Source organism: Aythya ferina (genome assembly GCF_964211825.1).
Source record: "Aythya ferina genome assembly, chromosome: 2".
NCBI classification, from domain to species: Eukaryota; Metazoa; Chordata; class Aves; order Anseriformes; family Anatidae; genus Aythya; species Aythya ferina.
The window spans coordinates 118396667-118408301 of record NC_140297.1 but is presented as its reverse complement, the minus strand read 5'-3'; the positions used below and the strand labels follow the sequence as shown (position 1 = coordinate 118408301).

The window sequence follows — 11635 nt, the reverse complement described above, 5'->3', positions numbered from 1 at the left end:
AAAGGAGGCTCATGTGTGTTTTTTACAGTACATCAGTCAAAAAGGCATAGTGGACTATGTCTTTAGATGGAGGGCTCACCCAAACTTACTGTACTGAAAAGTTGAGCTGCTGTGTTATCTGTAGCGTTATGCATTTGTATTCAAAACCATCCTTCAGTAAAACAAACAGTCAGGTCTAAAAACAGCTACAGTCTAATGGTAATCCAAAAAACAACTCTTACAATTGAGAACACTGCAAACGTTTTAGAAAATTAGCCAATGCTTCTTTATTAATAAGCAACAGAAAGTAAAAATACTTTCAAAAAATAGTTTCAAAAACAATTTCTAAAGCAGACACACCAAAAATATCATGCTATTCTGAATGCTTTTTTCTTAAACCATTAAAAGAACATTAGGTAGGATAATGCAACAGCTGGCTGCATTACCGCTTCCACAATATAATCTGTAATGGTAAAAGCAGCTTTTTCAGGCATTTTAGTGCAATTTATGCTGTTTACAGGTCTTTTTTTGTGCATTTTCCTATAACTTTATGTCAATTGATGTCACTCTAGTTTACAAAACCTCCAGTAAGTCAAGACAACTCCACTTAGCAGTTACTTTGTTTCCTTTTAGAGGTAATATCAAAGTAGTTGTTCTGAATCCCAAAATGATAAATATCTAATAGAAGCCTGAAGCTATTCTGGTGCTATACAATCGGTGATGTATAATTGAACATTAAGTAATCCAAGTAATAGAAGTCATAGGTCAGCTGTCTTTCCTCCTTAGACAACTCCTTTAAGTACTGCCTCACTACCTCTGCACTTGTTCTTTCATCAGAGGAATGCCTATCTTTGAATTTTGGAAATTTTAGCTCAGCTGGAGCACCTACCAGCTGCAAAAAGTAATTGGCATCTTCTTCCAGGGTTTCAAACTTTCCTATGAAATCATAGTTGATGAGGCAGGGATAGCAGAGCTTACTGAGCTGCTCCCAGTGAATGTCCATTCCTACTGGACGATGGTAATCTAACAGGTACTGGATAAACTCCTTGAACTTAACTCCTGATCCAGTTTTCAATGCCTCTTCATCTGCATTATGTCTATACTTCTTAATTATTGCCTTCCCAAATACGGGATGGTAATAGCTGTTTGGATGTTCAAACTTATCCCTGAAGGCAGATACAAGTCTTTCCAAAGGATCACGTACAAATATAGTCTTGGTGTACGTGTTCAAACGTGTGTATATCCCTTTTAAGTCATAACTGTCCAGTTTCCTTAAATGCTTTCCGTAGTGCACATCATCATGGGAAATGTTGCGCGTGGAAGTGGCGAGTCCATTGAGCACCATGAGGACCCTTTTCCAATTGGAGCAGCCTGCTTTAGGCACTTCGCAGTACAGGACCTTGTGCCTGTCTTCCACATAAATTCGTGACACCATGTGCACGAGGTGTGTCCGCAGCTTCTTCCTGCTGTTGTATTTCTGGCAGAATTCATACAGGAAGGACCTGCGCTTTTCCTGGGTGCTACCCACATCCTTCCACTCATCGCCCTTGACCAAAGTCTTGTTCAGAGGGCGCAGTGTGAGGGGTAAATACAGTTCTCTGAACTGGCTGAGAGGTGGTTCGCTGATCTTCTGCTGATCGGACAGTCTGCTCACCAAGGAGACAGCTACTGCACCAAAAGGGTCGGCCTTCCCCTGCCAGTGCCTGCTGCCCGAGATGGCCATCTCCTGCCTACTGCGGCCAGGAGGAACGTGCCCACTTTGCACCACTTTCCTCTGTGTCCCCGGAGGTGGGAGTGTGAAATCCTGCAAACATTGAAAGAAACAGAGTTTACAATGCAGCAACAGTACAGCCAAGCCCATTCACATCGCAATCAGTACCACAAATCCTTTCAAACCAGTTGATCAATACAGCTAGTTTAGCAACTAGCTGGGCTAATTACTGAAATACATGCTTCTGAGGCTTTCCTGACAGTGCACAGTACGTCTTCCTACAAAAATAAATAGCTTATACCAAAACTTTTACGAAAGCAGAAGACATTCACGCAGGGAGACTGATAGTCCAGGTAGGGGTGGCCAGGTGCTTTTCTCTGCCTATTACATTTTCCCTTCATGACAGCACTGGTCGAATTTAACATTGCCAACAGCTTTCCAAAGTGCATGGCACACCTGAGCTCGCTGCTGGCACATATCCTGGGTGCTGGAGCAGTCTTCCTGTGCCCCAGTGGCTCCAGGACCACTTGCTCCCCAGGACCAAACTAGGGCTCCTAAATAGTTGGAGGAGGATAGGTTTGAGTGCGGTGTAGGGACAGACAAAATCCCTCTTCCAAAAACATCCTCTTCCTTTCCCTGTATGGATAGATCATGGAAGTGGCATGCACTGGGTTGCATGAACATAAGATAATTTGCCATACAAATTTGTCTACACCTGAGCTAGCTGCTTTCACAGCCAATAAGGCAAAATAGGTGCTTTTAGTGCTTATTGCATCTGACTTATTTAAACATCAACATTAATGACATCAACTAACTAGACACACTGCAAAGAATGTGAAAAGATGAGACTTTCCTCTCAAACACCTCTTCTAATATCCAGTTTCTGTGCAGGCCATGAGCTGTAGAAATGGCAAAGCTCAGACCTGTGTTTTGTGGGCAAATTCTCCAAATTATCATGCAAGCTGACTGAACATCTTCTTGCAGTTTAATTATTTCTGCTCTCGCGTTCTTGAGTGGATTCTGCTGTGTCTACTAAGGCTTGTATAGCTTTTGTTCTTTCAGCAGGCAAGTCTGCAGCCTTGGGACATTTATATACCTACTATTTTTACTACAGTTCTGCAGAGAGGGGATACTGCTCAATAGTTTTTTAAACATTTTTTAAACATCTTGTGGTAGCCAAACACATGGCTGTACACATGTGTATGGACACCCATACATGAACTGTGTACATCTTACATCTAACTTTTTTGGAAACCTGTACAAAAAGATTCTTTTGCGATAAACTGATTAAACATTTACTGGAAAGTTGATCTGTGGACTGGCAGACCCTAAGTGTGTATTTGGGATGATGGGAAAGTTCATAGGCTGACTCAAATAAATAAGGCTGTTAACAATTTAGAGGAATAATGTAAAAAATGGTAACGCAGAGAACACAACTTCAATTCCAGTTTGAAATAAAGCCTACAGAAAAACAAGCAGTTCCAAGAAAAGTTAGCCTATCTTGCTGTGTAGTAATTTCCAGTGACAAAAACAAACCCAGGTGATCAGGCCATTCAGTACTGCCAAAAACCACTGACTATCAGGTCTTTGCTTTTATTGAACTGAGTAAAATCATTTTAGCACTGGTGAAAGCAAATAAAAAAGGACTTTTAAGTCCTTTTTATAAGTCCATGCAGGACTTATATATCTAAGAGAGAGTGTATGTTGCTGTTTTGAGAACTACAAAAGGATAATTGAATTTTTCAATTTGGCCTGGTCTGTTTTTCTAATATCATCTATTTTTTAGTTTTGTTTTCTAATATTTAATTATTTTAAACAGAAGAAACACATGTGCCTAGAGGTTTATCCCTTCTGCTTTAGGATGGAAAGACTTCAGAAGAATGGTAAGTGTATAATAACAGAAGGTAGTGCTAGTAGTAAAACAGGAGATGCCTATGAGTCTAATGGGAATTTTAGCAGCACAGTAATGGCAACTTACAAATGCTACTGCAGAACCACAGACTTACAAATTAATTGAACGTTTGAACCTTAAAACGAAGCCCTTTAAAATCTGAAAACGAAAAATACGGGATACAGAGAAATCGAGCACACAATACAAGTTTCCTAACAGAGGTAGGAACCAAGTAACCAACATCTTAAATTCACCCATGTGGATCTAGGGAATTTTACAATATAGAACACAGTTCCTAGAGATATGTGGCTGGAATGGTGTACCCAATCCAGATAAAATTCAGGAGAGGGCAGTAGTACCTCATAACTTCATCTGGTATGTAATTTAAATTTAATAATGTATTTCAGGAGATATTTCAGGGAAAAGATGCTTAACTATCTGAATTTGTAATTAAAGCTTCAAAAATGAGCCATGCACTTCAGAGCCATACACTTCCTGAATTCAGTCTGCCATCCTGAACCAGTGGAAGATGCCTTGGTTCCACCAGGAGAGCATGAAAGAGGAAAGACTGAAATGTGTGTGGTCTTGATTTTATTCCACTTCAAACAGTTCACCTGGGATACAGGACCAACCTCAGAGGATAACTGGAGGAGATACCAGAAGAGGACTGCATTTCAGTCTCAGAAACCATGACTGCAGCTGTAGGAACCACTACTGAAGGATTTTTCATGGGATTAAAAGACTTCAGAAAAGGATGGGCAGAACTATTCAGAGAAATCTCAGGTAACACCCTAAAGGAACAACATATGCACAGTGGGAGTTACTTGAAAGGGGTTCCCTCCAAGCAAGACGAGGCAAAAGAAGAAAGAATCTATCAGGGAGAAAAAAAAAAAAAAAAAAAAAAAAAAAAAAGCCCCAAACAGAAAGGGGGAAAAAAAAAGACCTAGGGGAAAAACAATGACACGGGAAGTTCTGAGGACAAAAAAAATTATCTAAATATGTAAAATACTATTAGTTGCTTCCCCTCTCCACTTCCCCTTCTCATTGAGATACATATCCCGTAGTGAATACAACAGTAATGGCTAATAAATGTTATTATAAGCTCCACAAGGGATAGTGTGCTTGCAGTAAATGCTGGCTGTAACTTGCTCCTTCTAAGAATGGGAACAGATAGAGATAATTTTCAAAGGCATAAATGGCTGTCATATTGCCACAGTAGTATTCCAACTAAAATAAATGGATAAATAAAAATTACCAAACCTGCCTATACACCTGCCTACGTAATGACACTAGTAGCTAATGAAGGTAAGAATAATGAAGGGATGAATCAGGCTTTGTATTTGATGAGAGACATTTAACTAGAAAGTTTTCTTGAGAAACTAACTGTTTAACTAATTGTCGAATAAATAGTGACATATTTCTCAAACAAAATTGCCTAGCAGTCTGGCATATTTAACTGCTACTGCTCTTACGTGGGTGAGAGAGCTGAAAGCCACATGCTGTGAAAGGACTTTAATATTTTATGATACTAGCCTTACTCAAAACTAGGTGTCTTTGGCTTCCTCTTGGTGCCAATGATTTTTCAGTGCCTGTTTTATGACACCTTAAAGATCTGAACATCTCCATGATACAGTGACTGTTTTATTTATATATATATATATATATATTTTTTGAATCAGGAATGGGAAGACTAGAGACTTGCAAAACCAATAACAATTAAAAACCAAATAAAAAACAACAACAGCAACAAAAACAACATGTGGCCATTATACCTCCATTCTTAACAGTTCAGTCCACGAGCTGCTGCTGAGCCCCATCATTTTGGAACATGCCTGAACATACACCAACAACAGGCAGCAAGCAGATAATCCTGTAGCAGTTACTGGATCTAGACCTTTCCATGCAAATGGTCTTACCAAACTCTTTCAGACAAGTGTCCAAACACAGGGATGGCCATCTATGTCTTTCTAAGGAGCAGCTGTTTTGGGAACTAGCTGCCTGGCATAGGAGAAAAACTCGATGGTCACCTTGGACAGAAGCAAGTCTGTCCTTGAGACATGCTGACAACCTGTGTAGCAGGCTGTGCACATTTCATCCAAGAATTAGAAGCCAGTGAAGTGTTGCACCCTTGCCAGTAATTATGCAGAGTGCCTTGTTCTTCATTTGCATGCACACATTTGAAAGAAAGTTAAGAAATGGCCAAGAGTCTAATTTAGTAGAGTATGCATATAACCTCTGTCTCCCTTTAGCTAGACAAGATCAGAAGAGAGATTTAAAAATTAGTTTAAATATAAAGAAAAAAGGAATTTAACACAGTGTTAGTTTAGCATTTGGCTACTGGCAGACAATCCAGCTGAAACAAAAGGCATTTCTGAGGTCATTAATGAGTTCATGGATTTTTTTCTGCCACTTTTATTGCTGGAGATTCCCTGCTCCTCCCCCATCCACACAAGAATTCTTTCTTCCTGTAAAAATCACTAGCCAATACCAATGCCTTCTTTTATGCATGTTGAAGCTGTCCTTTCCTTTAATACCTTCGCAAATCATGGGGTTAGAAGAGAATGACTACTGCTAAGAATGGTTAAGACTCACCCAATTATGCTTTGTGGTAGTTTTACAATGCACTGGTGGGATCTCATCTAGACAGTTTGCAATTACAGCATCCTGCCATCGAAAAAAAAAAAAAAAAAAAAAAAAAAAAAAAAGATGTATTGTAAAGGATGATATTCCAGAGCAGATTTACCAAGATCTAATGGCCTACAGTGCAGACAGTGCTGTTTCCTAAACGTTTTACTGCTGGATCTTCATTTTTACTAACAGGAATTATAAAATTAAGTGAGACCAATAAAAAACTTAGGACAGAGAATAAAGGAGGAATGAAATAGTCTATTCTATTGTGCTTTTCTGTGCTACTAAATACCTATGTTGTGGGCATTCTTAATGTATAGGTTCTCAACATCTAGTAAATATCTCTTCTGTCCTAACACATGCTTGCTAAAATAGTCCTTTAAGATGCTTCTCAGGAGCAATGGCACAAATCACCTGGGAGCACACTGTACTTTGCTTTCCACTGTGGTTTGCACTTGGCTGCTGCAGATTTGAGTGCCCTCAGGACTCTCTTGGCAGTATTATACTGCACAGCTAATATGGGTGCTCTGCAAACACATAAATATTCCAAGATGATAAAATCTCCATTCCTTAAGACAAAAGCAGGTTACAAGTTGCTTTTTTTTTTCTGATGAAATTTATGAAAAGCAATTGTTTAGAAGGACAGAGCATTTGTGTTTTCTAATCTACCCCAGGCAGGGGTTCTACAGTACATACTCACAGAAATTTACCCATGAGAAACAAAGCCTGCCTCCTCCCCCCCAAAGATGAGATGAGAGGAGTATTAAGTACATGCTTGGAGTACATACCATATCTCTGCTTACATCACAGTCCTTTGGTACTAGATATGCTCAGGCACTGTCAAAGTTCAGCATGGACTAAGAGCATTAAATATTTTATTTCACTGTACATGTCTTTATGGTGCCTCTTATGTGGGGATTATACATGTATTATAATGACCATCTAATTTCAGACCCTTCATTGTTTCTCTAGGATCCCTCCATAGAGAACAAACAGAGAGAGAGACACGGCTCATTTTTTGATTCATTTTCTGACTCACACAGGGAGATCAGTCTCTTAATTTAGGTCTTTAGATGCAGGCAGCTTCAATACTGAAGGACTTTAAAAGAAACATCCTCTTACTCTCATTGTAGGTAGGTGTGAGTCTTTGAAAAAGTAATATATATATATATTATTGCTTAAAATACCAAGTTTTCCACATAATTGGGTACAGTTAAGAGGATTTCTTCAGTAGAGGTCCATGATTGTGGTAGATGATTCAGAATTGTTATGTAGTTGAAATATGATGAAAATTTTGCATGACTCCATCTCCAGCATGCCAGTGAAGCCTGCAGCTGTTAATAACTCACTTTAAGTGTAAAAACTTGTAGAACTATACTTATACATGAATGTGCAAGTTTTCTTAAGCCTGCCAAAAGAATGGAATATCCTTAACTTATGTTAAAAGAGCATTTACAAAGCATAATTCATAATGGCCAGACTCCTCTACTGCAGTGCTACCCCACCTAACCAGTAAAAATGCCCACAACTTTCTCATAGCATAGAAACTACATAGTTTAACATTGCTGAGTGAAGAAAAACCCTACAGGAGCTCCCACTGGAGAAACTACACAGGCTGGCCACAAGTGACGTGAGATGCTGATGAGATGCTTTGCCTTCTGTGCACTACAGATAAACCTCTTGATTCATCACTTGTGCTTAGAACAGCTACTCCAGAGACAGGCACCAGTAACTCCTCTCCCAGCAAAGTAATGAATTTATGGCTTATCTAATTTATTCCAGGCAAATCATCACTGCTGCATTCCTCATGAGCCACAGGTGATATATGTATTCGTTGTGAACACTGCAAGTTCAGTGGAAGTCCTTCTGTCAGACATGTATAATGTCACTTTGTGGTTTATACACAATTCCATTAGGAAAGAGGAAGAATGAAACGATTGTGCTTTGGACTTTCATAGTTCTTTCTGTCCCTGCAGTTCTCAAAAGGTCACAAAATAGCAGCAATCTTAATGCTTCATCTGGATTAAGTTCTAGGATTATTTCTTACGTGGAGTCATCAGTCACAAGCCTGACAGGCAAAAATTTAATAGACAGAACATTTTCCTATGTTATGTGTATCCCTAAAACATACGTACTTGTACCAATCACCTTTAAGATTACTAAATGAGTTTTGGGGAAAGGAGAAACCAGAAATGAGTACGTGAGGTGATCAGAGCTTCCTGAAGAGACTAACGAAGAAGCAAACTTTGTATTTTGTAGTTGAAATGCAATTAGGTTTAAGGGAGGTACTTGTGAACACAAAGTCAGATACAAACAAGAACAACTTATCACAGTAAGAAAGAAATACTGAAAATAAGTTTGTTAACAGATACCAGCCATTTTGGGTGCTGCTTTTCAAAACAGTTTTGTGAATTGGTGACTATTGCCTCTTGAATCTATTAGCAGAAAGTTAGGCATCTCACTGCAGGCTGACTCAGAGTTGTGGCAAGGGCACAGACAAAATGAGTGAGGAAGAAAAGGGAAGAGGGAAAGACTTTTTTTCCTCTTCTCTCTCTCTCTTTTTTTTTTTTTTTTTTTTTTTGATGTGGCATGGCCCAGTGTCAAGGAATGAGGTGATGTGGAAAAATCTTAAAGAACAGCACCAGTACAGAGCTGGTTTTGGAGAACAACTCATACCCATGGGTCATTGGGAAAGCGAAGAGGCCCAACAGGGTAAGATGAACAGCAACATTATCAAGACCATAGTAGTAGCCCTGTCCCCATTTAGTAAGGGAACAGGAGGAACACATTTGTCTGTGCTCAGAACCCTCACAGATACAATACTGAAGGCTTTGCATTGGGCTCCCCTCCTCTCTGTGCCTCATGTCTCCAAGTACAGAAAGTACTAAGTCACCCATGGTAATGAGGCAAGACAGTCTGCACCAGCCACTCCAGCAAGCTGATTCATATGGTCAGCAGCTTGGATGAAGGAAATTAATCTCTAATTTTACTTGCCAATTCTTGTTCAAATCTGGAATTAATTCCCTCCTGTTTCCACCCTCACAGTCAAAACATGTGGGTTCTCTAAAACATGCTCAAAATGGGATGGATAATAAAGATCAAGGCACAGTTAATAAAAACAAAAAAGTCCCAATTAAAATGCCATGGTTATCAGAAAATAACAAAGCCATGTAAGTTTGTGTGACAGATTAAAGATTCACCAAGACAGCTGCAATCAAGTGTTGAAGACAAAAATAAGCACCCACCCTTGTTACTAATAAAGAAACCACTGTCAAGGTTGATCAATAGTGGTGATAAATTGGCTTCTGTATCGTGCTATGTCGATGCTACTACTCTGACTTTCTGGCAACAATTTCATGGGGCTGGTTCTTCCCAGTGTAACTTTACAGACTTGTAAGCAAGCACAGAGACATTACAGCCCGGACAGCTTGTGGTTGGAAAGAGACTGCATCCAGTTTGCACAGCGTGTTTGTCTCTAGATGTTTCACTAAAATGGTCTGCTAGTTAAAGGCAAATTTCAGATCACAGACCATTTAACCTTGGTCATCTTTAGCCCTGCCTCATTCCTGTACAGTCACACTTATTTCGGGAATAGGTAGCCCAGTGTGTTCCATCAGTATTTATTTCTGAGCTCAGTCCTCCTCCTGTGCAGACTCGTAATAGAGCCTATGTCAGCCACTTCAATCAGTAATCAGAAATCTTCACTCAGCACTCACTGATAGCTGTACAGAACAATGTCATAGTAAAGCAGCTTAAACAACCTGAAATGCACAACAGACTCAAACTAAGATTATACTTGTTTTATGAAGGAGAACATTAGACAAAAGACTCTTGTGTTCCACTGACTGGTAGGTTTACTATTTGCATGTAGGAAGTTTAAACCTGAAAATGACAGGTAATCTCAAAATATTACGTATTGTTTCTTATTTGAGTTCATTAAACAATGTCAGTGTGCCTACTTTCTCATAACTTAAAGCACAGAAGTTTCAAATCAAATAATCTAAACAGTTTATTTTGTTGACATGCAATTCTCAAAATCGTTATTTCCAAGTACATGGAAATTCATATACACAGTCATTTTATGAAGAGGAAAATAAATAATTATTTTAAGCCAGACAGGCATTCTTAAGTACACTTCATATTTGAAGCAACATCTATTTTCTTCCCTAATTTTCCTCCCTAAAGAAGAGGGCTGACACCAGAGGCTAGACACCAACATCTTCTTATCCAGAGGAATTAGGGACCATATCCTGGTTCTTGTTGACCAGTATCCACCCTGCACCAGGGAAACCTGGTTTCCCTTGGCACCATCTCCATGAGGAGATTCACTATCTATTCCCCCCAGCGAGTGATCTAACTCCTGGGCATTACCTCTGGAGATCAGTCAAATATGCAAGCTTGGACTGAAACCCTGTCTCCAGGGAGTGCTGTAATGATGATGTGGGTGAGCCTCTCTCCCTAGTTTAATTCTGCAGGATACAACACAGATCTTAGAGGCAGCAGAAGTTGTAGTCTTGAATCTCCTGTGGCAGAAGAAGAAAATAAACCATGGACTTCTTTATCTCAGGGAATCACTGACTCAGTTTTCCCAGATATCCCAATGCCATTTTAAGATCTCTCAGCATACCTGTGCCTTATGCAGCCCAACCTGGCAGGCATGAGACTTCCCAGAAAAATGGCCATTTGTGGGTTCCCACCACACCAAGATAAGAAGTGACAAGGTATGTTTAGCCTTGCCAATACTGTGACACATCTGCACCCACAGAGGAACAAGACTACAGGGCTCAGCTGCCTCCACTGGGAGATGACAAATGAGCAGAGGCTATCACGGACCTGGACTTGGGTTGAATTTCAGTACTTCAGTTTCCTTCCTAACCTGCCCTCACGAACTACAGTGAAGATAATAGCTATTAAATGGTTGCTTAGATGTTTGTTCTGAGTAGCCAAATGTGGAGTCTGGATGCCCATTATGATACCTGGGATAAAAATGTGGCAAAGAGAATGGCTTATATTGTGAAACAACGTGATTGTAAACCCAAAGGAATTTGAGTAGGGTACCAAATCCTTTCAACCAATTACTTAAAGGAATTACTTCATCTACAGAAATTAAGATACAAGCAAGCTGTTCAACAAGCCATTCTTCCAGGCAGCAAGACAAGTGATGGCCTAGTTCTGTAGGGGTTTCAGTGGTATTTCCCTATCCTCTCCCAGGACAGCACTTCCAGTTCCTGCCTGTATCCAACCAATGGCAGTGGTCAACGTGAATGTGGTGGCTCACCACCTGCATTCCTTGCTGGCCAACCCTTTGCCCTCTCCTGAAATGGACACAGAACTGGGATGTGACCTTCTGCATTTCCCGCAGCAAGGTCAAAATTTCCCTTCTGACTAGCTAGTCCACCTTCACACCGCTGATTTCCTTTTGTGAC

At 39.9% G+C, this 11635-nt stretch overlaps 1 protein-coding gene across 8 annotated transcripts in view; it reads right to left on the bottom strand.

Annotated features, from left to right (window-relative positions):
- Positions 1–241: 241 nt before the first annotated feature.
- CHST9 (carbohydrate sulfotransferase 9) overlaps positions 242–11635 on the bottom strand; it is a 95290-nt gene continuing 83896 nt past the window's right edge. For 5 of the 8 annotated variants that reach the window (XM_084511901.1, XM_084511903.1, XM_084511906.1 and 2 more), the window contains 2 exons: positions 6174–6245; positions 242–1783 (listed from right to left, as the gene is read on the bottom strand). In XM_084511901.1, the coding sequence (XP_084368027.1) occupies positions 686–1783; positions 6174–6245 (1170 nt within the window). In that variant the 3' untranslated portion in view covers positions 242–685. The remainder of the gene's footprint in view (positions 1784–6173; positions 6246–11635) is intronic. The other 3 variants (XM_084511904.1, XM_084511907.1, XM_084511908.1) reach the window with 1 other exon arrangement.